We start from the raw sequence: 27,716 nt of genomic DNA, 5'->3' as shown, positions 1-27,716 counted from the left end.
AGCTCATCATTGTTACATTCTCTAAATCTGGCTGTTAACATAAAGGCTAGGTCATGAAGACCGGAGTAGACCATGCCATCCACATTCAAGGTGTCAACCCCCTATGTAGCCCTGGTTAGATGGGAATTCACTTTGTAGCCAAGGCTCCTGGAACTTGCAGAGATTCATCTCTGCCTCTGAGTTCTGAAGTTACAGGAGTGCAACACCATGCCTGAATAAAGAAGAGTTGTAAAAGTGAAGAGTTGTAAATTGCTTTTTTATTCATAAAAAGTCTTCAGTGGGGACTTTTAAAAGGCAGTCGGTAAATGCAGTGTATATATTTAGCCAACTATTAAAACACTGACAAGAATAAAAGAATTAACAAAAAATAACAAAATTTCTAACTAAAGTAAACTAAAAACACCAAGCAAACAAAACCCCAGCAAAGAAAAGACCCCTCCAAAAACTTAAGCTACAAATATTCTTCTACTCTAGACTCAACAAATCAATGGAATACATTTGGCTTTCCAAAGCACCAAAGATGACTCAGACCTCCTCTATAAGTTCTTTCTCAGGACCAGTCATGCCAGTCCAGGCTGTGACACTGGAGAATCCCTAGTCATTTTCTTGATGGAAGATCCGATGACTGACTAACATAGGTGTGAGGGAGTGCTGTAGTATCTGCAGTGCGTCATCTTCAGCAACACTTTCACGTGACATGGAGTTGGCTTCAGCATTGCCCTGGGGAGGGAATCCTATTCTTCTCCATGTGGTATGTATAGATAACAGCATGACAGCCATGCAGGCTTTCTTGTCAGATTTCTCACCACATGTGGAGGACTTAAGACAGCTTACTAAAGACATGGAGAGTAAACTGACAGAGTAACTCTGGCTCACCAACATACCCTCCCCATGCTGCTGTGCCCCGTTTGAGGAACACTTGTTAATAGATGTCTGGGTTCTGAATAATGTTGGCAGGTCCTCTGTAGCTCAAGCTTCTTTCTGATGATTTATTTTCTCCTGGAATAATGCACCAACAGACACATGGATCCCTTGCTGGTAGGTTGGGATTTTCCTCACTGGTTAGTTCACAGCTACAAGATGTCTTTTGTTGAGGAGGTGTTGATGCTAGAGTGAGTTCTCTTAAGTGGTGCTGTCAAGAGAAAGAATGGCAATTATTCCCATAAGCATCCTAACTCTGCCATGGCCTAGACAAAACCAGGGCCGATTCACTCACGGGACACCAATGTGAAGGAAGAAAGACCACCCCACGAATGCCATGGTTGCAGGGGATAGGAGTCAATGGTGGCTCTTTTGCCTGGTGCACTTAGTGTCCCTGCTGAAGCAGGTTTGTCTGCAGCAGGCTCTGACCCTGGGCTGTGGCCTGTTCTAGATCATGCTGGAGTGTTTTAGACCTAGGAGAGGAAGGCAGCTGAAATATAGGCCTGGTGGGGACCTGCCATGCCAGCATTTGACTATCAACATTACCTTTCATCTGAGCTTATTCCTTTCTTCCTCAAGAGAGAAGGGCCAGAGAGCAGCTGGCCCTGGATTTTTTTCTCAGCCTTTAAAAATTGCTAGAGATTGAACTGAATCTAAACTAAACTGAATCTAATCTAAACTAAAAACAAAAACAAAAAAAACAAACAAAAAAAACCCCAGCACATTTCTCCAAAAGTTCAGATACATTATTTTGAGAAAAAAAAATAGCAGCATAGCAATGTCAGAGTCATAGTTCAGGAGAGATATGCATGGCCTTGAACAGATGCAGGCAACTCAGCAACCTTGGAACCGAACTGTATGAGGCCCTCTAGTGGTGTCTACACAACACTGCAGTGTGCAGGCTCTGTTTATGCCTTCAGCACAGAAACTTCCTTGGCTTCAACCTGTCAAACTCTAAACCTGCTTATTTCCAGAGAAACTTTCTCACAGCAAACAGATGCTCACTGCAGAAAACCTGTAATCAGTAAGAAGGGGCTCCATGCAAATCTGCACAAGGGTAGGACCTTACCTCTAAAGGTGCCATCCTGAAGGAAAATGAAGAGGCAGGAGGGCACACTGTCTAACACTCTCCCTGTTAGGTTTGGGGCTGCCATGGGAACATGTGTGGGGAGACATAAAGATCAATGAACTCAGGACATATGAGAGCTCAGAAATGAAGAAGGGGACACAATCTCTAGCAAGATTAAGGATAATACATATTTTTCCTGGACAGACATTTCTGTTGACTGAACCAGCTCATACACTCAGATGTTCTTTCCCTGGCTGTGACTGAAAGGCCATGTAGATGGGCAGAAATCCAAATAGGACAGAGATTCAGGTAGGGGGGAACCACTGAGTGCCACTCCCTCCTGGCCTGGGGTCCTACCTCATCTGGGAGACAGTGAAGTAATGCTGCAGCTTTTCTGCCAAGACCTTGTGCTTGGTGACCAGATCTCTCTGCTTCAGCAGGTATTGCAGTCTCTCCTCCAATCTTTCCTGTTTCTGTTTAGTAGAAGATTATGTTCTTAGTGCAGGGTTGAACACTCATATGCACACAGACACACACTCTTCTGAACACACACACTCTTGAACACACACATACAAGTGTGTATGCATACAGGCATACTTCATTGCATTCACATGTTTAGTTTCCCAGATAATGCTAATATAAGAAAAGATCACCCAGGACATTTAAGAAGAAACTGAACATTCCTTAGATGGAAGAACACAGTGGGCAGGTCAGATGGACAGATCAGTCAATGAAGTGCACAAACCTTGTAAATCCAGTACACGAACAAATGGACTCGTGGGGTGCTTGGCCTATAAGCCATGCCTGTTCATGAAGTTCCCCAGTCCGTGCACTAAAGGCTTGGATCCCCAGCACAGGACAACAGGATGGTGGTGAAGCAGCCAATAGCTTCACTCAGTGCTTCCCAGTGTCTCCAAGGTAAACAGCTTCCTCCAAAAGGAGCTCTCTAAACCACAGGCTGCCTCACTTCAGACACAAAGCAATGAGCCCAGGAAACTAGAAAATCCTCAACCAGGTGCCAATATAATCCTTTCCTCCATGTAAGGTGATTGTGTCAGGGATTTGTTTGAGTAAGAGAAGGTTGACTAAGTCACAGACAAATGATTGCATGTATTATTTCTTACTAAACAAGATTCCATGGAAATCCCGGACCACATTGTACTTTTACACTCACAGATGATGGGTATCTGAATAGTTTTGACTTCAGGGCTGCTCTGAAGATGACTGCTCCAACCCTGGTGTCAGCTAGTTTCTCTGTGAACAACTTATTTCCCATTCCAGAATCACTGGGTTACTTGGGGACAGCAGTTCAACTTTCTGAAAAATTGTACATAGCTTCTCATGGGGCTACACAATTTTACAACACCAGCAATGTCTGAGACTCTTTATTTCTCCTAACCCTCCATAAGGCCCATTTTAACTCAGACTTAACAACTTTGGAATAAAATCAGTTATTGAATGCTGCAGACACAGCAGAAGGTGAGTGCTTTAGACTATAATGAGCGTAAGTGGGGTGCAATGAGACAGCCCTATTTTCAAACCTCAGCATGGCTGTGGGACTTCTGCTCTGCTGAGATGCAACCACAAGCACCCCTGCAATTCAGAATCTCTCAGGGAATAAAATTTAGGCCAAGCTTCAAGGCCAAGGTCAACTCAGCAATGGTGAGGCCAAGGTGGAAAGAAAATGGTAGCAGGCAATGAGACTGAGAATAAAGCTTTCTCAGTGGGGAACACTCCTCCATTTCTGGTGGGACTATAAACTTGTACAGCCTCGGTGGAATCAATATGGTGGCTCCTCAGAAAATTGGGAATTGATCAACCTCAAGACCCAGGTATACCATTCTTGAACATGTAACCAAAGGATGCTCTATCCTACCACAAGGACACTTGCTCAAATATGTTCATTGTGGCTTTATTCATAATAACTTCAAACTGGAAACAACCTAGATGTCCCTCAATGGATGAATGAATAAAGAACATGTAGCACATTTACACAAGGGAGTATTACCCAGGTGTTTAAAAAATGACATCCAACTGGCATTGCAAGCAAATGGGTGGAACTAGAAATAAACATCCTATGGGAGATAACCTAGACCCAGAAAGACAAGTATAATTTGTATTCACTTGTAATTCTATTATTAGTTGTTAGGTAAAGGATAATCAAGCTACATTCCACAGATACAAAGTAGTTAGATGAAGAGATGTCTCTAGAGGAAACACATGGTTCTCCCTGGGGAAAAAATTGAATATATTTTTCAGGGGGACTTGAGGTTAGTGGAGGCAGGATTAGAAGGGATCATGTATTAGGGGGAAGGGATAGAGGAAGGGAGTATGGGGAGAGACAGCTGGAGTTGGGGGCCTTTAGAGCGTGTTGTGGAAAGCTAGTGCAGAGAAAACTTCCTGCAACCTACATGGGTGATCCTAGTGAGTATTCCTAGTAATGGAGCATACAGAGTCTGAACTGACCATCTTCTGTAGCCAGGCAAGGCTACAGGTGAGACTGGATTGCAGTCAGTTGAACTGTTGGGAAGGGGATTTTGTGGAGATCCCTAAACAACCCATATTGGTGCTAGGACAAAGTGATCCTCTCTGAAAATTGACAGTGGGGTACCATTGTTGTGGGCAACATCTACACAGTTCATTGAACATAGAGAGATCAAGCTGTTGCCTTCATGGAGCTCTCACCCCTATCTTCTATTCTGTTTGGCCTGGAAAGGTACTCTGCAGGCTACAGAAAGAGAAACATGGACACCAACCAAGCCACAAAAGCCTCAACATATAGTCTGTCCTCCCTGAAAGTTGTGCTAGGGCTATGAAGACACAGAACTTGAGAGAGTGGCCATACAATGTCTGGTTTAACTTGAGGCCCATGGAAGGAAAAGCAGTCCATGCCCTACACTGCCAGCATGGTCAGGAACTGGAGACCAAATAGCCCACAGACCTAGGGTAGAACCAAATGTAACTAAAAAAAATCAATAAAATGATTGCTAATATTCTTAATGATATTCTGCTATACTCATAGATTGGTGTCTTGCCAGTTGTCATCTGCTAGAGAGGTTTCTTCTAGCAGCAGATGGGTGCAGAGACCCACAGCCAGTCATTGTGTGGAAGTGGGAGTCTAAATTGAAACTCTCTATCAGGTCACATGGCCCAGTGAATCATCTAAGCAGAGCTCACATGAACTCATACAGACTGATGCAGCAAACATAGAGCGTGCTTGTGTCTGCACCAGCTTCTCTGCGTATATGTTGGAGTTTTGATGGGACACCTAATAGTAGGAGTGGGTTTGTCTCTGACTCTTTTGCCTCCTCTCTGACATCTTTCCTCCTATTGGATTGCTTTGTCCAGCCTATATGATGGCTTTTGTCTTGTCTTATTTTTGTTTTGTCTTATCTTGTTTTGTCATGTTTGGCTGTTATCTCTTGGAGGCCTGTTCTTTTCTGAAAAGAAGCCAAGGGGGAGCAGATCTGAGGAAGAGAGGAGGTTTGTGGGCACTGGGAGGAGTGGAGGGAGGGGAAACTATGGTTGGGAACTATTGTATGAGAGAATGATCTATTTTCAGTAAAAAAGAAATAAAATATTCACTCAATAAAAATAAAAATAAATTGTTTAATAGTTATAACAGTCTAAAATAGTTATTAACTATGTAGTATCTACCCAAAGGAAAGCTTAAAATTTCCTTCCACTAAAATATTAACAAGGTGCTGAAATTCCTATGATTTGATGGCATATAATCATTTTCATATATAGCAGTGAGTTGCAGGCTGTGAATAATGGGCAGGAGGTAAGATTGCCTTTCCTGTGGAGACTGAATTTCGGGGACAAATCAATAGGAGGGTTTGGATGCTGCCTCCTGCAGGAAAATCCTCTTCTATTGGAGGTCTCAGACATAAGAAGAGCTGGAGGGTTGGTTGCCCAGAGCAAAAAGCAGCTGTAATGCACGAGACGGATAAAAGGTAATAACTTCCTTAGTTCCTTCAGGACAGACATCTTATCTGTTTGTTCCAGGTAAATCTTACTTCCTGGCATTTATGTGACTTCCAGGAAATATTCTTGAAAAGAAACCATTATGTTATTCTTTTTAAAGATACCTGTCTACTAATGATGACACATCTAAATTATATTTTCACTGATGTTTTTGAGATCACTCATAATTTAGCACCTATGTCTGAAAAACACAAATTTGTAATCCATTGACCTTTGACATTTGGTTTAAGTATTAGTTTTAATTGAAGTATTTAGACTAGGTTTGAGCTTGTGATGCACACCTGTCATCCTAGCTACTCAGAGGCTGAGACAGAAGAACTGAATGTTAAAGGCTATTCTGAACTATGCTGTGAGTTCAAAGTTAATTTGTGCAACTTGGTGTGACCATTAATTAAGATTTTAAAAGACTGGGGATATAGCTCATTGTTAGAATATGTAACAAGCATTTGCAAAGCCAGGGGTTCAATATTATTTTAATAATTAAATAAAAGCATGGGAGGCCTGCTACTTTTTGAAGGGAAATTAAGGAGGAGTGGACCTGGGGTAGGAGGGATCTGGGGGTGAAGGAGTGGGAGGAGGGGTGGAGGGGGAACTGATGTTGAGATGTAACATATGAGAGAAGACAAAAAGGGTGACAATGAGAACCACTCCTTTGGCATTTTCACAGGGCACTGCTCCTTCAAAGCTGTTTACAACCTGTGATCTCACAAGAGGCTAACTCTCCAGAAAGACTTAGGAACGATCACAGAAACCAACAATTGGATGAGATGTTGGTGATCTGATGGATAAGTGGGTGGATGGTCCCGTGTGTGTGTGTTTGCATGTGGATGCACATCTGTATGATTAAAGATGGTGGGCAGCCTGCACACAATACCTCAGCCTACCTGCTTTTCCTTGGCCCAGAGGTCATAGATCTTCTCATGGGCCTCCCCACAGAGCGTCCTCAGCTCCTCACAGGACTCTTGTAGTGAAATCTGCTCCCCCCTCAGCTTTCGGTTCTCCTCTCTCAAGATGCTCACTTTTTCCTTCAGATGAGTCCACTCACTCAGGAGCTGGCTGTGAAGGATGCTGAACCACCACAAAGAACAAGGTGAGCCCCATCCAGCCTCCATATGCCACTCCCACATCACTCATGCAAGGTCCCATGCCCAGACTAGAGTCCACTGTAGCCATGCATAACCTAGTAGCTGGCAAAAGCCAGAGAAGAGCCAAATTCCAGAAAGACTCAGACTGTTTCTGAAAACCCTGAAACTGAAAGGGATCCATGTACTTCTGAGAGCAGGGTTTGCCTCCCCCAACATGTGCTTAACTGTTCATGGTATTGGGAAAACAACAGCAGGTAGAGGGTAAACATTCTTGATGGAGGACAGAAGATCCAATGGGAATACATTCCATCTATGGGTCCTATGTGAACCAGCTCTGTAAGCCCCTGCCAGAGCCCCAGAGACACACAAATGCCTGATACCCCATCATGGTGCTAAGAGTTTTTCTATCTAGAGGCCTCTGAGGCTGGCAGGACAATGATGGGAGTGCCTCACAGACACTTCACTCTTAGCAAAACTGGTCCAAGAGGCCCAAGTCAAGAGTACAAGGCAGACTGCTTGCTATGGGGCACACAGGCTAGAACAAAAGGCCTGACTTTGGTTCAAAGACAAAAACATGGTAAAAAGCAGTCACTCCCAAGTAATGGGGTCACAGTGAAGTCAGTTACTCACCTGCAGGAGAGAGTTTCCTCTGTCACCTCCTTGCACTTGTTCAAGGCCTCACTAATCTCTTTAGGGAATTTCTCCAGGTCCACCATCACTTTTTTATGCTCCATATTCAGCATCTCCACCTCAAAATTCAGCCTGTGGTAGGGCATGGCCGAGGAACAAAGAACCCCATGAACACAGGACCCAATGACCATATGAATTCAGGCGGTGCCCTCAACTGCCCCAGTACAGTTGATGTCACATTATGGTACCTATAAAGTAAGACAATGTGGTGTTTATTAAACTCACTGTCCTGGCCTCAGACCAGCAGTCAGGTGGTGCTAAGAGAGTGAGCCAGGGCTGCATGAGTGCCACCACTGGGACTGCAGGAATTGGTTAGCTCCTCTAAGAAGTCCTCAGGAGTCTATGTCACAAGTCTGGGTCCACCAGAAATGTATGATAATGTTGTTCGTGTCTTCAGAATGGGGATTTTTTGATCCCAGGTTCCTATTGCTACATGGATGCCCAGATCACATAATCAGTATTTTCAGAGAGTAGACCCAACTTAAGGATAAATTTATAAGTCTCCAGTGGATTCCAATGGGCTGCCAACATGAGCACACAGGCCAAGAACACTGTTGCTCACAGTGAGTTCCTGACATTGCCTGGAAACTTCCTAACACAGGAAGAACCACATGCCCTGCCAGAGACCTCCAACTGCCAGGACTGGGTACACACACACACACACACACACACACACACACACACTGAGGGTGCCAAATAAATATAGGGAGGTAGCATTGTCTCAGAGTATAAGGATCAAGACCAGAGAGGAGCAGTGATGAAGTTCAGCCTTCAAGCACACACTGAGATGGACCAAGTGGTACCTGGCCCCTCCTGCTGCTTCCAAAAGCCACCAGCACCCAAGCACCTGCTGGTCAGAACAAAGAGTCACCATAAACTCACAGCACAGAGCATCTCCCATAAGCCAACACCTGTCAAAGACTCTTGAAATGCATGTGAGAGCTCACACACTACTGCCCTTATCCCCAGACTGTAATTCAGGCCACAAGCTCTCTTTTCATTTGGAGGAAGCAGTGCAGCCTGTATCCCCATCTCACTCCCAACTAGGTTTCTGTTCTGCCTCTCAGATGCACTCAGAAAAATTAGCTTGGGCATGAGGATACCCTGAAGGCACAGCCTCCAATGACCTGAGGATTGCTGGGGTTGACTCAGTAGGATCAAGATAGTCACCATAGAACTCGACATAATGACTACCTGTTGTTCAAATCATTGTTGGTGAAATTGGCCAGCATTATAGAGAGTTCATTCCTTTCATTGGTCATCATCTGTAGCTGACGGGTCAGTTTATCCACCTTGTTCATCTGCTGTTCTTGCTCAGTGAGGGAGGTTGGAGTTGATGCCTTTCCAGTAGTCCCTGTATAAAGATAAACATAAGTGAATTTGTACGGCTGTATGGCACAGGGCCAGGAGAGATCATGTTGAGTCCCAAGAAGAGGCCTGAGAAAGAGGGAATGCATGGAACCCAGTGAAGACCCAAAGAGCAGGACATCTGTCCTCAAGTTGGGGCTCATAAGCCATGTCTCTGTCCCCAGTCACTATGGCTAGATATGTGCACCAGCCCCTACTGCAGCTCCACTGTCCCTGGAAGGCATATGTTACCCAGCCATGCAGCTCTGGAAATATCAGCTCATATCTGATGTGAGACAGGAACTCCTGAAGTCCCTAGTGCTTAGCACCACCAATCCCTTTTCATCTGTGTCCAGGACTAAAAGTAACTGAATGTCTAAGACCTTGGTACATGGATGGAGAGTTTCCCTCCTTGGTATTCACATCAGATATCCATGGAACCTAAAGGAATCCACTGACAATGAACTGTAGGAACACCCTACCCTGACACCTCCTTAGTCTGTGACTCCTGCTGGCCTTCTTTGCCACTCAAAATGAAATTAAGGAACTCCCAGAACAGCAGCTGCAGCCTTGACAACTTTGACAACTCCTGGCTCTCTGCCAACTAACCATCAGAAATCCTTGACTCTGAGTCTACCCTTTCAGGAATCCAGAGAAGCAGCATAGACCTATGTGTTTTTAAGAACCCAGCTACTGAACCCTATTTTTGGAAGCTCCACCCCAAGACTCACCTCCTCCTTAGAAAGCAAGGTCTCTCTGTCAATCAGTGTGATCAATCTTGCCAACATGTCTTCTGGTGAACCCTATAAGCACTTAATGTATGCCCCTAGGACAGTTGGTGTTATCACAACCATGGTGAATTCACAGATCTTGTCAAGGGCTCTCCAGGAGACAATAGAATGTTCAGAGGAGGGACTGTTAGAGTCACTGCCAACTGTCATCACTTGTTTGATAACTACCTCTTCCTCAATTCACTAAAAAGCCAAGCTTCCCTTTCCAATAACCTTCCTTGAGACACAGGGGAAGGCCTTCAGCACCTTCAGCATCAAGAGATCTCTGATTCATTAGAAACTTTTCTCTAGTTCAACCTGTGGAGGTGAAGACTCTCTTTCCAAACACTCTCCAGGAGTGGGCTCTTCCCTTCCCTAAGATCTCTAATTAATAAGATGAGAAGTAAAGGATACTAAGAAATCAGCTCAGGATGATGGGGGAGGAAGATAAGTTCCATGAAGTGAATGAATATATCAGGAAAGATGAACAGGGATGTTACACTGTGCGTGAGTGGTGGGAGATTATGAGTGTCTTGTCAGACCAAAAATAAGTCACATAGGTAATGATGAAAATTTCTCCAAAACTTCAGCAGAATACAGTCCATCCATCATGATGTTAGCAAAGGTGTGACCACCTAGTGACAGGACAGGCTGGAGATACCTAAGGACTGCACATCCTCAGGTGAGCACTCAGACACCAAGAACAAACATTTGCAGGAAGAGTGATGGCCCATTCCTGCGCCCAAGGTAGAGAAAAGATGACTGGCTAGTGAGCGGGCAGGAACTCAGGAACCTTAAGGGTCACTGAAATGCAACAATGCTTGGTGCAAGTGGCTATGAGGTAAAATGTGAGAACCTCCAACTTTGGGCAAGGGACTTTACTCTGCCTGTTATAAGTATTACTCAACCAAACAATGTCCACTGAGGGTGAAGTTCAGTGCTGTAACTGAAGCCTCATTCTCCCTTCTATGCTTCCTTCCCACTCGGAGTGAAAGCAGAGGGCCCTGAGCAGAGCAGCTGCAGGCATGACCATTCCTGGCTCTCTGCCAAACTATCCACCAGAAATCCTCAACTCCAGGTCTGCTTTTTAGGAACTCAGAGAAGCATAATAGGTCCATTTCTTCCAAAATGCTCCAAGATCTTGAGTCCCATCTGAAAAACCCAGCTGAAGCCTTCCTCCTTCAGGAAGCTCCCCATCCCTTGTTCAGGACTCACTGTGCTTTCCCCGGAACCATTTATTCCTTGATGTGTGGCACTGAGAATGAAGGCCAGCTTCCTTCTGCCTCTCTCTAGTCTCATTATGTTCTCCCTTCCGTCTCCCAAGGAGCCTGCTCAGTCTTGCCAACATGGCTGCAAGTGAAACCTTTAGGCAATGAACAGATGCCCCAATGGCAGTTGGTGTTACCACAACACTGGTGACATCACATAGAATGCCAGGGCTCTCCAGGATACAGTAGAATGTCCAGGGAGGAGTCGGCTGATGTCCATAGTACAGCCTTTATTTCCCTGATAACTACTGCACTCCAAACTAATCTGAAACCAAGGTGCCAGATCAGAAACCTCCCTGGGAGGTCACACAGAAACTTCTGTGGCACACCCTCCTTCCAAAGTCAGAGATCTAGCTCTCTGCTTCATTAGAAACTATCTATGGGGAGTTGAAGGCTCACTTTCAAAACACTGTACAGGAATGGCTCTTCCCCTGCTTCAGATCCATACTCAGTATGATGAGAAATAAATGATGCTAAGAAATTAGGTCAGGATGATGGGGAGTAGGAGCAATGAGTCCTCTGAAGTAAACATCATGGGGGAAGATCCTCAGACTTTTAGAGATTCCTGAGTTCAAAACAGAGAAGTCACATAGGTAGTAATAAACATTTCCCCTTGAGAGTAAACAGAGCTCACTCAAGCTATGAGGCTGTGAGTGAAGATGTGATTAGCTGGCACAACCATATCTGAATGGAATGGCAGAAGTTATAAAGCCAGCACAGCTGCTTGACAAAGATCCAGCAAAACTGAGCCACATCATGGCTGCCATGCCACCTTTGGTTTACATCTCCACCTGTTACATACTTGGGGCACTTTTAATATTTGTACAATTTGAGGATATTGGGTTGATGGAAATTTCCTTATGAATCATTTATGCCTTCTCCATGGAATGCTGCTTCTGAGCTTACCCAGGAAAGTCTTGAACATACTATTCCTGCCTTGCTTTTAGGGAGATAAGACTTTGCCTAGCAGATTCTCAAAATGTAGTCTTGAGACTATCAGTCCCTGGATGACAACCCTAACCCATCACTCTACAGAAGAGAGAGTCTCATCGGTCAGCTAGCTTTTTTCCTTCCTTTTACATTCTTCAGGTAACCAGGGGACAGCCTCCTCAAGCTCATTTAGAGTGGCACAGGATACAGCTTAGTTTTACAACCCTCAAGTCTGACCTCAGAAGCCAAGAGAAAATTGGCACAGTTCACAAACACTCATGTGGATGGAGATGCCCAGGTCATCTGCCTGATCACTCTAGAACCTTGCTGATGCTGGAAGTGAGATGCAGGGACAGCACATAGCCACCATACTAAGCAAGCCATCTTCTCTAATATCATCCTGGGACACTCAAAGCTTGCAGGAAAGACCCAGGTTCTGTTTTTGTTCACTGCCTCTTAAAGCCCTTAATATTGTGAGGTACGTAAATGTATTATCTCTGCTTAGACATTTTCCTAGAAAAGAAAACTGATGACTTCTGATGTCTCTGGCTCTAACAGAGTTTTTTTCTAAGTGTGTACTCTTTAGTAAAATGCAACTTGTGTCTTCTATTGCTTAACATTTCCCTTCTTTGTATAGTACACACCATCCGGAATTTGGCTAAATCATCAGAGAATGGGCTAATGCAGCCATCATCCCTTTGCTTTAACCTTATTGAGTGATGTACCCTAACAACTACAGCCCTTTATGTTACCTTCACATTTATATTCTAAAAATATTTCAGAGATCTTACTTACAGATATTCTAACAGATGGGTCCTTAAGGGATCTATGACTATTTACCATTAAGTCTGTGCAAATTCTTCATGCTTGATGCTTGCAGCCCTTGCCTTGGGCTGAACTTAGGACACACTTCCAGGAATAGAATTGTCTCAAAGAACTTAAAATAAAAATATGAATATAAAACTAAATTAACACAATATTTAAAATAAAAATGTTAGCCTTGTATTAATGATGGTACATAGACATCAGCATCTTTCCACATAGGTAGGAACCAGAAATACCTGGAAAGTGCATGTGCACAAAATGTACATGTTAATTTATCAAGTAGTTACTGAATGCACTGCTCCCATTAGAAATGGTAACCTCATCCAGGAAAGGCACAAAGCTACACAGAGAAACCCTGTCTCGAAAGACCAAAAAAAATAAAAAGAAATAAAAAGAAATGGTAACCTCTGCTGATGTACAAAGCAACAAATACTGACCTTGGAATATTCTGCAAGTTGTAATTCAAAGTATGAATTACAGGGACCTACTACTCAGATGCATTAATACAAATTTCACTGTATGATTGCTCTTGTAGAGTACCCAGGTTGCAGTCCACTCACTAAAGGTAGTTCACAGCCCTCTCTAACTCCAGTTCCAGAAGACATTTTGCCCTCTTCCAACCTCTTTGGGCAGTGCAATGATGTGCTGCAGAGACATACATTCAGGCAAAACACCCATACACATAAAATGAAAATGAAGGGAGATTTTTAGTGTCCTGGATCTTAGATCCTTACTGAAACATTCACAAACTATTCTCATGTGTAGGTTCATGTGTTATGCAGTTTCTGGTAACATTCTTATTGTTGATGATGTTTGAGACAGGGTCTCTGTATGTAGTCCTGAAACTCATCATGTAGCCTGTGCTGGCCTACAGACATCCAAATGCCTCTGCATCCATTCTGTTGGGATTACAAGTGTACATCATTATGCCCCACCTTTTTTGGGGTAACTTCTTTTTATTGTTTTCGTTTTGTCTTTTGAGACAGGATCTCACTCTACAGCCAAGACTATCCTAAATTTCACTCTGCAGACTAGGATGACTTTGAACTCACAGAGGTCTATCTGTCTATGCTTTCTGAGTCCTGGAATTTAAGGCACAAATTAGCATGTATGGCATGATTTTTGATGTGTTTTTAATATATGGAGGAGAAAGAATACATTCATAGGAAAGAATTTCAGTACTATGGACTTAATGTAGTTAAACCTTCTATTTTCATATGAACTGTTATGTAGATTCCAGTTCCCAATTCAGACTCTCACAGTGACAGGGAAGTAATCCCTCATTTCCACAAGTATCCCAGAGATTCCTGTACATTAACCTAAGTTCAGACTTGGTTTTCTATCTTACCAGGTGGAATAGAAGTATATTTTATATTCTTCTGCTTTGATTGTGTTCAGCCCTATCAGGCAGTTTGTTCAGTATACTCAAAAAGTAGTGATGTTAAGGAGGAGGTCATGTTTCTCACAGAGACCCTTCTGTGTGGACTCTGTGAGCATGGCTGCTGCTGGGAACCTCAACTTCCTCTAATACTGAAATGACAGAGCCTTAAACACTTAGGAAGTGAATTCAAAAACAAATGAGGAGCAAAAGCTTGGGCTTGAACTCTAGACTGTCAGGATGCTGGTGAAATGAAAAGCCCCACATCCTTCCTTGTTCACAGACAGAGACAGGAACTCAACAAAAATGTAAACTTGCTTTGTGAGACATCAAGTAATTAATGAAAATCACAGTGTACCAGAGGATGCACCCAAACCTCCTCACCTCTCTAGGCATAGAAACTGCTCTATGATTAGAAGAAATATCCTGGGTGAACAAACTCTGGACTCTCCAGTCCCTCCTGTGTGGACTAAAGAAGTGGGAACTTGCCGAGTGTGGGTGGTGATTGAACCCCGAGCTTCCTACATGGTAGGAATCATTCTGCCAACTGAGTCATGTCCACAGCTATTGTCTTTTCCCCCTTTGCCTTTTCTTTTCTTTTTCTTTTTTTGATTTTTTTTGAGACAGAGTTTCTCTGTGTAACAGCTATGGCTGTTCTGGAACTTGCTTTGTAGACCAAGCTAACCTCGAACTTACAGAAATCCACCTGCCTCTGCTTCCTACATGCTGGGATTAATGGCATGCACCACCACTGCCTGACTGCTTTTTCTTTTTTCAACAGTTAATCTCAATGTGTATCTCACAGAGGCATGCAATCTATCTCGTTTTGGTCTCTTAAGTGCAGAATGTGGGGAACCACACTCAACCTGAGGGATTTTTCTCCTGGGGGTTGCACTGTTCAAGTTACCTCTGTCAGCAGTTCATTACAGCATCCTCACAGGTGTATTGTCTATCTGCTGAGGCACCTCTGAGGAAGTTTTCAACAGCTAGGCATGTGGCTTCTCTGAGTGTACCCCCAACCCAATTCCAACATTGTAACCAGCCCTGCAGGATCTTCCCAGGTGTGTTTCCATGCTCCTGTATTTAAGCCAGGTGATCCTCCCTCCTTCCCATTCAAACGATGTCATTTCCAAGTAGTATTTTATTTCTCAATATGATGAAAAGGGGGATTTTAATGAAGCAATGAGACATTCCTGGGCAGTGTTTGGAAAACAAGCACTTGGTTCCCCACATATGAAATACTTCCAAGAGGCCTACTTTGTTCCTGGTGTACTGAATGTCCCAAGCTGATACCAGAAATAAAATGACTGAGGAGAGCATTCTGGGTATTACTCCCAATGGCAGTAATAGGGTTGAGAGAGGATCTCAGCTGCAAAAACCCTTGAATCTTTCAAGAACAGCAAGGGCAAAAAGAAGGTGGCAGCCATCAGAAATGGAAAGAAATGAACAGAAAACAGGGGTAAGACTAAAGAAAAAGAAGTCTATGAGCAGCCAGAGAAGGGGACCTAAAACTCTGGGTATCATAAGAGTTCAAATGCATGATCATGTCTCCTAGAACAAGAGTCTTATAGCCCAGGATGAAATCAGTAACACTGGGTATGGGCACGTGTGTGATAAATCCCATAAAGTTCCTGATCCATTGTGCCTCAGGAGAAATATAACACTAGAAGAAACCACTTGTCATTGTCCTTGCCTAGTCACTGTCCCTACCGATGCTCCCCAACAAGTAAAAACAGCAGAAGCTGCCAAAGAACAGCATTTGAAGAGTTTCTCCTTGTCTACCTATGGCTTTGGTCTGTTATAGAAAATGGGTCCTTGGCCATCTGAACCTTCATAGAACCATGATTTACTCCACTTTTAAGAATCCTGTACATTACCTTCCAATAAAGAGACTCATCATTGCAGTACTCATCACGTGGATGATCCAAGATGGGAAACTTCAAATTTAGACCTGTGAGGATATAGGAAACACAAATTGCGTAATGAAGAGGGAATGCTACTTCTTTACTAAGTAGTTAAGTCACTGTGATGAAAACATTTCTTTTAGCTGATGCCATTAACTGACACATGCTTAGCATGTCTTGGCATTGACCAATGAGCGTGTGTATATAATCATCTCTTGTGCTGAGAAAATGGAGTAATGAGGGACAGATAAGGGTTCCATCAACTCAAGATACTTCTTCCCTTGCTTCTTAGTTCTGGGTTTGCAGGTGTGCCTACCAAGATTGATAGCATTGGTGTAAGCATTGGGAAACCGTCCTACCCAATAAGACAACACCTCTTTTATTTCTCCAGAAACAGAAGACAAACAAACTAGGAGAAAGGGATATGAAAATTTGCCACTTTTCTCACATTAGTTCCCTCCTCCCTCTCTCTTTACAACAATTTTGAGCCTGGAGTGATTTTCCATCTAAGTTAGATTGTCAACATCTTTATGACATGAGTACAAACACTAGCCTCACACCACAGTGCTATCTTCTTCTCACAGGCACAGCGGATCCAAACCACCACTGGCACAAAGCCAATGGTTCTAACAAACTAACAGATGGACCTGGGAAAATTAAATGATAGATCCTTTAAAACAAAGTAGAAATTCACACCTTTTATGAGGGAAGGATTGAGAGTTTCATATCCACAAAGTTAAGGGGCAGATTCTGTTTTGGCTATGGTTAAAAACTATTATCTCCTAGCAAAGGTGATTTTCCCATGATTTTAAACAGTATTTGTTTATTCAGTCATTTTAAAAATAAACATTCATATGATGAATACATGGAAATCTGATGGGTACTTTAAAAACAATGTATTTATTTAGAGAGAAGGGGAAGATGATAGATAGATAGATAGATAGATAGATAGATAGATAGATAGACAGACAGACGACAAACAATATATGCCATACTATTCTGTCATTCTGATCATGTGGAGACAAAGGAAAAAACTGGGAGGAGGAAATTCTCTCTTTTCACCTACCTTGTCATCTCAGTGTCCCTTCCCTGGTACTTTTCATGATCAACTTGAGGATTTGTCCTAGAGGGGTTTTTATGGTTCTGAAATTTAGAGAACAATGTATATCAAAGTGCACGGTGAATGATTTGTGCAGACATTTGTTTCAAATGATGGATGCTCTTAATTAAAGCTAACCCTGGGGGTAAGATTCTTGATGGAAGGACTGTTATCTGTCTAGCTGGAAGAAACTGCTTGCCCAGAGTAATAGACAGGAAAAGGCAAAAGTGAAGTTACTCTGCCATGCAGGTGAGTGAGTTCATAATGAAAACCACCACTGAATACTAAAAATCACCAAGCAAGATTCCAGGGTGAGTTAATGAAATGGCATGTTCCTTCTTGGCATTGTGCCTCTGAGAATCTATCTTGTGTTTCTCGTGCATTTTTCTGTTGTAAAACTATGGGTTACTAGTGCTATGAATGGCCCTGTGGACAGTCCAGGTTCTAGCATTTAATCAGTTCTAGTAGTCTTCACACACATCTAAATATAATATTACAAGTGTCAAAATAAAATTTCTAAGGTACTTCAGAAGTTAACCTTCTAAATCCTAAAGTCTCAAAGACTTAATGAAAAACATTCCAATTAGATGAATTAACGTATACATTTTAGTCTCTCAATCCTTTTTAAACAACAATTACTAAAAAGATGATGCAAAATAATGTACACAGAACAGGATATACTAATGTTAATGTTTAAATTCATAATCGCTCTAAATGTTGTATTTCAGGACCTATATGAATGCAACTACTCACTCGGAAATTATACCCAGACGTTTGGCTTTATTTAATATTTGATGGTGCTCAGAATATGCTATCTCAAAACATGGTGACTAGTCATAGGAAGAATTTGAGCCAAAGAATGAATGTGAGGAAGGACTCTGCTTTTACCCTGAAGCAGCTCATAAAACCTAGAAAGGGCTTCCTGACATTTCCTGAAACAGGTCAGAAGCACCACATGTCCCTCCATGGAGGAAAGAAAGGAGCAGCCTCATAGCTACAGACTGATGAAGGCACACACAGGGGACAGGAGCCAAAAGCCCTCACTATTTGCCATTCACCTGCTTGGCTCATAATGGTTTTATTTTGTCACACACTCTATAACATTCCACTTGCCATCAACTTCAGTATAAAATCTCAGGTCTCAGCACTTGTTGAGGGCTTTCCTTCCTTGGGAAGGATCTGGTGTTGTGAAAGTTTGTACTAGGTAAGTCTCCATGCTTTTCTCCTCTCTGTCTCTGCTTCGTTATGGAGTCCCCAACAAGGGACTAAATGTGGGTAGAAGGAAAAAGTTTTTTTTCTCCTGCATTTACTATTTTTCTTCCAAAACTCTTATTTGTCAACCAAATGATAATGCTCTCATTTTTTAAAAAAAGTTCTCTCTTCTTCAAAAAACGTCTTCTATTAGAGCCAACAAATAAAACTGTTTTATTCTCCCTTCTAAGGATACCTTGGAGGAATGGCAATTTGAATGGAACAGGCCCTCATCAGCTCATATGGAGTGGCATTATTAGGAGGTGGGGCTTTGTTGGAGTAAGTGTGGCCTTGTTGGAGGTTGTATGTCACTGTGGGGGAGGGCTTTGAGGCCTCTTATGCTAAAGGCACTCCTGGTGTTTCAGAGCACTTTTGTTGCCTGTGAGGTCCAGATGTAGCTCCTTCTCCACTCCCAGCTCCTTCTCCATGTCCTGCCATGTCCTACATGCCTCCATGTCCTGCCATGATGACAATGGACTAAACCTCTGAAACTGTAAGCCACAGCTGATTAAAGGTTTTCCTTTATAAAAGTTGCTGTGGTTATGGTGTCTCATCACAATAATACAAACCCTAATTAAGCCAGAAGGTATCCAAAATAATTACAGAGCCCACAGGGAATAAATAAACAGTAATTGATTCTTCTTAAAATTAATTAAATGATTCAATGCCAGCCTGGTCTACAGAGTGAGTTCCAGGATAGACTCCAAAGTTATACAAATAAATCTTGTCTCAAAACAAAACAAAACAAAACAAAACAAAACTTAAGTAATGAAGTCACACAACTTCCTAATTGTTCATGCTTCAGTTAGGCTCCAGGGTACTTCACAGTCAAATATTTATTCACCAAAGAAAGATAATGAAATGCCACTTAAGATTACCTTTTCCTGAATATGATGTAAACATTTGTGGAAATGCTCAATAATAATCACAGGCATTATGAAATTCTTCCTAAGGAAGGTAAAAAGAAGATAGTTAAAAGCATAAGTGAATGAACTGAGCCAGGCTGACCATCCATGCCTGCAGAAAAAAATCTTCTAGTCCAAAGTCAAAAATCTGAATTATGGTGACAGTGACTGTCTCAAACTTTTCTTTGAAAATATAAAGGGATCCTGCCCAGAGCTCCCATCTGGACCAGAGGTGAGAATCTGGGATCATACCCAGGGAGGCCTACCCCTAGGTCCCATTCCCGGGCCCAGCCATTCCTGGGGGAAGACCCGCCCAACTGGGCCCTAGTTGATGGCCAGCAGGCAGGGCTCCCCTGGGAAGGTTCCCCTTCTCTAAGACTCCCCAGTGGACCATGCAATCTACATTCCCTGCCCCCACACCCATCCACCAGAGACACTAACCACTTCCTGAGACTTAGAGACCAGCCCCCAGTTCCCATCTGTCCCAGAGCTCCCATCTGTCCCAGAGGGCTCCCATCTGGCCTAGAGAGCTCCCATCTGGCCAAGAGAGCTCCCATCTGACCCAGAGAGCTCCCATTTGGCCCAGAGATTTCTCATCAGGCCCAGAGAGCTCCCATCTAGCCCAGGGAGCTCCGATCTGGCCCAGAGGAAGAGAGAGCTCTCATTGGACAAAGAGTTGTCATTGGACCAAGAGTAACATCAGGAGACAGGGAATCTGCCAGCCCTGATTAGACCAAGAGTGGCTTTCTGAGAAGTAGAATCCACCACCTCTCATTGGACCAAGACTGTAGCTGGAGTTTGCTCTCTGGGTTCTGCCAAGCCCTGGCAGTCCGACAGCCCACTTATAAAATAAACACACAGACACTTACATTATTTACAAACTGCATGGCCATGGCAGGCTTCTTGCTAACTGTTCTTATATCTTAAATTAACCCATTTCTATAAATCTATACCTTGCCACATGGCTTGTGGCTTACCGGCATCTTCACATGCTGCTTGTGCTGGCGGCAGCTGGCAGTGTCCTCCTTCCTTTCCTGTTCCCTTAATTCTCTTTTCTGTTAGTGTCGCCTATACTTCCTGTCTGGCCACTGGCCAATCAGTGTTTTATTTATTAACATATTTGCCATACAGAACATCCCACAGCACTATTAAAATAGAAAAGGGGAAATATGGTGATATTTTAATTGTACTGAAATGTGATTTTATTTGTATGTTAATAAATAAAGTTGCCTAGGGGTCAGAGCTAATAGCAAGCCATGGCAGAAGCTGGGCGGTGCTGGTGCACGACTTTAATCCTAGCTCTTGGGAGGCAAAGCTAGGCCAATGTCTGCATGTTCAAGGATACAGCCAGTATGGAGACACATGCCTTTAATCTCAATACCAACCATAGAAGACCTGGAGGTCTGTACAGATGGGCAGTGATGAGGAGGTCATGTGGTTGGATTTACAACCAATGAGAAGGCAGAATAGAAAGTCAATAAAAAGCACAAACACACAGGAAGTAGCTCTCTTGAGGAGAGGTAGGACAGCAGCGGCAGTGAAGGGTAAGGTTTTTAATCTCAGCTCTTAGCTATTGCTCTGACCTCTTGGCTTTCATGTCTGAATCCACTCTGTGTTTCTTATTTAAAAAGATGGTTATATCTACACAAGAGAGGCTTCCTGAAATGCCAAATCTGTCAGCTCTGACTGGACCAAGAGCCCTGATAAGACCAAGAATGAATCCACGAGGAGATGGGCAGATGTCAAGGCAGAAGTACATACAACAACATAAAGAGCAATACAGCAACACCAGAATCTAGCCCTCCTCCAACAGCAAGACCTGAACATCACAAAGTAGAAGAAGGAGAAGAAAGTAACCTTAAGAATAGCATCATGAAGATGCTAGAGGCCTTTAAAGAAAAAAATCAAAAATGATATTGAGAAAGAGATAAACAAAAAAGTGGAGGAAATCAATAAAGAAAAGTCAAACAAAAAAGGGGAAGAACTCTATAAAAAACTAGAGGAAAGGACAAATAAAGCAGAAGAAAACTATAAATCCTTTAAAGAAAGCCATGAGAAAGCAATAAAACAGGTGAGGGAAACAGTTCAAAATCTGAAAATGGAAATAGAAACAATGAAGAAGACATAAACAGAGGGAATGCTGGAAATAGAAAATCTGAGTAAATGAACAGGAAACACAGATGCAAGCATAACCAACAGAATACAAGAGATGGAAGAGAGGATCTCTGGTGTAGCGGATACAATAGAGGAAATGGATTCATCAGTCAAAGAAAATACCGATGCCAAAAAAATCATAACACAAAATGTCCAAGAACTCTGGGACACCATGAAAAGACCAAACCTATGAATAATAGGGATAGAGGAAGGAAAAGAATACCAACTCAAAGGCACAGAAAATATATTCAACAAGATCATAGAAGAAAATTTTCCCAACTTAAAGAAGGAAATGCCTATGAAGATACAAGAAGCCTATAGAACACCAAACAGACTAGACCCGCTCAAAAAAGTCCCCTGGCCACATAATAATTCAATGACTAAACGTAGAGAATAAAGAAAAAATATTAAGAGCAACAAAGGAAAAAGGCCAAGTGACTTATAAAGGCAAACCCATCAGAATAACACCCAATTTCTCAATGGAGACTTTGAAAACCAGAAGGACCTGGATAGATATAATGCAGATACTAAGAGACCATGGATGCCAGCTTAGACTAATATACCCAGCAAAATTTTCAATCATCATAGACGGAGTGAACAAGACATTCCAAGACAAAGCCAGATTTAAACAATACTTATCCATAAACCCAGTCCTACAGAAAGCACTAGAAGGAAAATTCCAACCTAAAGAAGTCATATACACCCACAAAAACACAGGCAATAGAAAAACACCACAGCAGTAAACCCCAAAGAAGAGAAGTACATACACACTACCACCAAAAAATAACAGGAATGAACAATCACTGGTCATTAATATCCCTTAACATCAATGGACTTAATTCACCTATAAACAGACAAAGGCTAACAGAATGGATATGAAAGCAGGATCCATCTTTCTGCTGCATACAAGAAACACACCTCAATTTCAAAGATAGATGTAGCTGGAGTTTTCCTGCCTGGTCCACGGTCAGGTCAAATCTCTCTCACCCGCCAGTCCATCAGTCACTCAGACCCAACCAAGTAAACACAGAGACTTATATTGGTTACAAACTGTATGGCTGTGGCAGGCTTCTTGTTAACTGTTCTTACAGCTTAAATTATTCCATTTCTATTAATCTATACCTTGCCACATGGCTTGTGGCTTACCGGCATCTTCACATGCGGCTTGTCATGGTGGCGGCTGGCAGTGTCTCCCTCACCCAGCTTCCTGTTCTCTCAATTATCCTCTCTGTTAGTCCCACCTATACTTCCTGCCTGGCCACTGGCCAATCAGTGATTTATTTATTGACCAATCAACAACACATTTGACATACAGACCATCCCACAGCAGATAGACACTACCTAAGAATAAAAGGTTGGGAAAACTCTTTCCAATCAAATGGTCTTAAGGAGCAAGCAGGTGTAGCCATCCTAATATCCAGCAAAATAGACTTCAAACTAAAATCAATCAAAAGAGATCAAGAAGGGCATTATATACTCATCACAGGAAAGATCCACCAAGATGAAGTTTCAATTCTGAACATTTATGCCCCAAACACAAGGATACCCATATATGTAAAAGAAACATTACTAAAGCTTAAATCATATATAAAACCCCACACATTAATAGTGGGAGAGTTCAACACCTCACTCACACCACTGTACAGACCTGCCAAATCTAAACTTAACAGAGAAATAAAGGTCTTACCTGATGTTATGATTCAAATGGACTTAATCGATATCTACAGATATTCCATCCTAACAAAAAAGAATATACCTTCTTCTCAGCACCTCATGGAACCTTCTCTAAAATCAACCACATACTTGGCCACAAAGCAAATTTCAACAGATACAAAACAATTGGAATAACCTCTTGTGTTCTATCAGACCACCACAGTTTAAAGTTAGATTTCAACAACAAAAACTACAGAAAACCTACAATCTCATGGAAACTAAATAATGCTCAATTGAATCACCAATGGGTTAAGAAAGAAATAAAGAAAGAAATTGAAGACTTCCTAGAGATCAATGAAAATGAATATACCACATACCCAAACTTATGGGACACTATGAAAGCAGTGCTAAGAGGGAAATTCATAGCACTAAATGTCCACATAAAGAAGTTGGAGAAATCTCACACTAGTGACTTAACAGCACACCTGAAAGCTCTAGAACAAGAAGAAGCAAAGTCACCCAAGAAAAACAGACGCCAGGAAATAATCAAATTGACAGCTGAAATCAATAAAATAGAAACAAAGACAACAATACAAAAAATTAATGAAACAAAGAGTTGGTTCTTTGAGAAAATCAAGAAGATAGACAAGCCCTTATCCAAACTAACAAAAAGGCAGAGAGAGATAGCATTCAAATTAACAAAGTCAGAAATGAAACGGGAGACATAACAACTAACACTGAGGAAATCCAGAGAATCATCAGGTCATAATTCAAAAACCTCTACTCCACAAAACTGGAAAAATCTAAAAGAAATGGATAATTTTCTGGATTGGTGCCACATACCTAAGTCAAATCAAGACCAGATAAACTATTTAAACAGACCAATAACCCCTAAGGAAATAGAATGAGTCATTAAAAGTCTCCCAACGAAAAAAAGCCCAGGATCAGATGGTTTTGGTGCAGAATTCTACCAGATCTTCAAAATAGAGTTAATACCAATACTCTTTAAATTGTTTCCCACAATAGAAATAGAAGGAACATTACCAAACTCCTTCTATGAGGCTACAATTACCCTGATTCCCAAGCCAAACAAAGATGCAACAAAGAAAGAGAACTATAGACCAATCTCCCTCATGAACATTGATGCAAAAATACTCAATAAAATACTGGCAAACAGTCTCCAAGAACACATCAAAACAATTATCCACCATGATCAAGTAGGCTTCATCCCAGGGATGCAAGGGTGGTTCAACATATGAAAGTCTGTCAATGTAAACAAACTCAAAGAAAAAAAACCACATGATCATTTCACTAGATGCAGAAAAGGCATTTGACAACATCCAACACCCCTTCATGATAAAGGTCTTGGAATACAGGGAACACACCTAAACATAATAAAGGCAATTTACAGCAAGCCAACAACCAACATCAAAGTAAATGGAGAGAAACTCAAAGTGATTCCACTAAAATCAGGAACAAGGCAAGGCTGTCCACTCTCCCCATACTTATTCAATATAGTACTTGAAGTTCTAGCCAGAGCAATAAGACAACATAAGGAGATCAAAGGGGATACAAATTTGAAAGGAAGAAGTCAAAATTTCCCTATTTGCAGATGACATGATAGTATACATGAGTGACCCCAAAAATTTGACCAAGGAAATCATACAGCTTATAAACACCTTCAGCAACATAGCAGGATACAAGATTAACTAAAAAAAATCATTAGCCCTCCTATATAAAATTGACAAACAGGCTGGGAAGGAAATCAGAGATACATCACCCATTACAATAGCCACAAATGATATAAAATACCTTGGAGTAACTCTAACTGAGCAAGTGAAGGACCTGTATGACAAAAACTTTAAGTCCCTGAAAAAAGAAATTTAAGAAGATGTCAGAAACTGGATACATCACCCTTTACAATATCCACAAATGACATAAAATATCTTGGGGTAACTCTAACTGACCAAGTGAAGGACCTGTATGACAAGAACTTTAAGTCCCTGAAAAAAGAAATTGAAGAAGATGTCAGAAAATGGAAAGATCTCCCATGCTCATGGATAGGCAGGATTAACATAGTAAAACGGCAATCTACCAAAAGCAATATACAGATTCAATGCAATACCCATCAAAATACCAACACAATTCTTCACAGACCTAGAAAGAACAATACTCAACTTCATATGGAAAAACAAAAACCCAGGATAGCCAAAAGAATCTTGTACAATAAAACAACCTCTGGGGGCATCACGATCCCTGACTTAAAGCTCTACTATAGAGCCACAGTAATAAAAACAGCTTGGTACTGGCATAAAAACTGACATGTGGACCAATGAAATTGAATTGAAGACTCTGACATTAATCTGCACACCAATGAACATGTAATTTTTGACAAAGAAACGAAAACTGTACCATGGAAAAAAGAAAGCATCTTCACCAATTGGTGCTGGCATAACTGGATGTCATCATGTAGAAGGCTACAAATAGATCCATATCTGTCACCGTGCACAAAACTTAAGTCCAAGTGGATCAACACCTCAACATAAATCCAATTACTATGAATCTGATAGAAGAGAAAGTAGGAAGTAGTTTTGAATGCATTGGCACAGGAGATCACTTCCTAAATATAACACCAGTAGCACAGACACTGAGAGAAACAATTAATCAATGGGACCTCTTGAAACTTAGAAGTTTTTGTAGAGCAAAGGACATGGTCAACAAGACAAGTGACAGCTTACAGAATCGATAAAGGTCTTTACCAACACCACATCTGACAGAGGGCTGATATCTAGAATATATAAAGAACTCAAGAAATTAGACATCAAAATGGCCAACAGTTCAATTAAGAAATGGGCTATAGAGCTAAACAGAGAATTCTCAACAGAGGAAGCTCAAATGGTGAAAGACATTTAAGGAATTGCTCAACATCCCTAATCATCAGGGAAATGCAAATCAAAACAACTCTGAGATACCACCTTACACCTGTCAGAACGGCTAAGATAAAAAACACTAAAGACAGCTTATGTTGGAGAGGATGTGGAGCAAGGGGAACTCTCCTCCACTGTTGGTTGGAGTGCAAGCTTGTACAGCCACTTTGGAAATCAATATGGAGCTTTCTTATAAAATTGGGAATCAATCTCCCCCAAGACCCAACTATACTACTCTTGGGCATATTCCCAAGGAATGTTCAATCATACCACATGGGCAAATGCTCAGCTATGTTCACAGCAGCATTATTTGTGGTAGTCAGAACCTGGAAACAACCTAGATGACCTTCAACTGAAGAATGGATAAATAAAATGTGGTACATATACACAATGGAGTACTACTCAGCAGAGAAAAACAATGACATTGTGTGGTTTGCAGGCAAATGGATGGATCTAGAAAAAATCATCCTGAGTGAGGTAATCCAGGCTTAGAAAGACAAACATGGTATGCACTAACTTATAGGCAGATACTAGATGTAAAACAAAGGATGACTAGACTGCTACTCACAACTTCAGGGAGGCTACCTAGTAAAGAGGACCATAAGAAAGATCAGGGATCGCTCAATGACAGAGAAATGGATGATATACATGAGCAAAGTGGACGTGGGGCGATAATGAAGGGCAAGGATCGGGGAAAGAGAGTGGAGGAGTGGGAGATACCAGTTGGATCAAGAACAGAGAGGCAGAACAAGGAAAGAGAGAACATGACAAATGAAGACCCCATGGCAATAGGAAGAAGCAAAGTGCTAGATTGGTCCCCAGAAATCCACAAAGATACCTCCACAATAGACTACTGGCAATGGTCAAGAGAAAGCCTGAACTGACCTACTCTGGTGATCGGATGGCCAAGCATCCTAACTGTCATGGTAGATCTCTCATCCAATGACTGATGGAACCAGATGCAGAGATCCACGGCCAAACCCCAGGTGGAGCTCTGGGAGTCCAATTAGCAAGAAAGAGGAGGGATTGTATGAGCAAGAGATGTTGAGACCATGGTTGGAAAAAGCACAGGGACAAATAGCTAAACTAGGGGAAACACATGAACTATGAACCAATAGCTGAGGAGACCCCAACTGGATCAGGCCCTTTGGATAAGTGAGACAGTCGATTAGCTTGATCTGTTTGGGAGGCATCCAGGCAGTGGGACCTGGACCTGTCCTTAGTGCATGAGCTGGCTTTCTGGAGCCTGGGGTCTATGATGGGACACTTTGCTTAGCCTGGGTGAAGGGAGGAGAGGACTGGACCTTTCTTGACTGAATCTACCAGGCTGAGCTGAAGCCCCAGGGGAGTCCTTGCCCTGGAGGAGATGGGAATGGGGGGTGAATTGGAGGGAGGGTTGGGGGGAGGGAGGACAGGGGAATCCGTAGCTGATATGTAAAATTAAATTAAATTATAACATAAAAAGATAAAATTTGTATCAGATTTTAATGCTATTGAACTGCAAACTTTTAAATAATTCAGTTTTAAAATTCTTTGAGAATTTCATCTATGCA

At 42.0% G+C, this 27,716-nt stretch overlaps 1 protein-coding gene across 3 annotated transcripts; it reads right to left on the bottom strand.

The window, feature by feature from the left end:
- Positions 1-237: 237 nt before the first annotated feature.
- Positions 238-19,528, bottom strand: LOC131895253 (disks large homolog 5-like). 3 transcript variants are annotated; one of them, XM_059245682.1, is made up of 8 exons: positions 19,403-19,528; positions 17,241-17,317; positions 16,148-16,221; positions 8,947-9,106; positions 7,693-7,824; positions 6,862-7,045; positions 2,348-2,463; positions 238-1,132 (listed from the first exon to the last, which is right to left on the bottom strand). In XM_059245682.1, the coding sequence occupies exons 4-8, from the start codon at positions 9,051-9,053 to the stop codon at positions 1,123-1,125; spliced, it is 549 nt and encodes a 182-aa protein (XP_059101665.1). In that variant the 5' UTR covers positions 9,054-9,106; positions 16,148-16,221; positions 17,241-17,317; positions 19,403-19,528; the 3' UTR covers positions 238-1,122. The 3 variants fall into 3 exon arrangements, with proteins under 3 accessions (XP_059101665.1, XP_059101664.1, XP_059101666.1); XM_059245681.1 differs by lacking the exons at positions 16,148-16,221; positions 17,241-17,317; positions 19,403-19,528 and adding an exon at positions 11,085-11,301; XM_059245683.1 differs by lacking the exons at positions 16,148-16,221; positions 17,241-17,317; positions 19,403-19,528 and adding an exon at positions 9,831-9,972.
- Positions 19,529-27,716: the final 8,188 nt, after the last annotated feature.

This window comes from Peromyscus eremicus, chromosome 18, assembly GCF_949786415.1.
Source record: "Peromyscus eremicus chromosome 18, PerEre_H2_v1, whole genome shotgun sequence".
NCBI lineage: Eukaryota > Metazoa > Chordata > Mammalia > Rodentia > Cricetidae > Peromyscus > Peromyscus eremicus.
This window is presented reverse-complemented; position numbering and strand designations above follow the sequence as displayed.

Excerpts from the sequence above, each read along its gene's own strand:
- LOC131895253 (XM_059245681.1), bottom strand. The coding sequence starts at position 11,217 with ATGTTGGCAAGACTGAGCAGGCTCCTTGGGAGACGGAAGGGAGAACAT. Across the intron at positions 7,046-7,692 it reads GAGGAAACTCTCTCCTGCAG|CATCCTTCACAGCCAGCTCC; the intron begins GTGAGTAACTGA and ends GTGGTGGTTCAG. Across the intron at positions 2,464-6,861 it reads TCTGGGCCAAGGAAAAGCAG|AAACAGGAAAGATTGGAGGA; the intron begins GTAGGCTGAGGT and ends TCTACTAAACAG.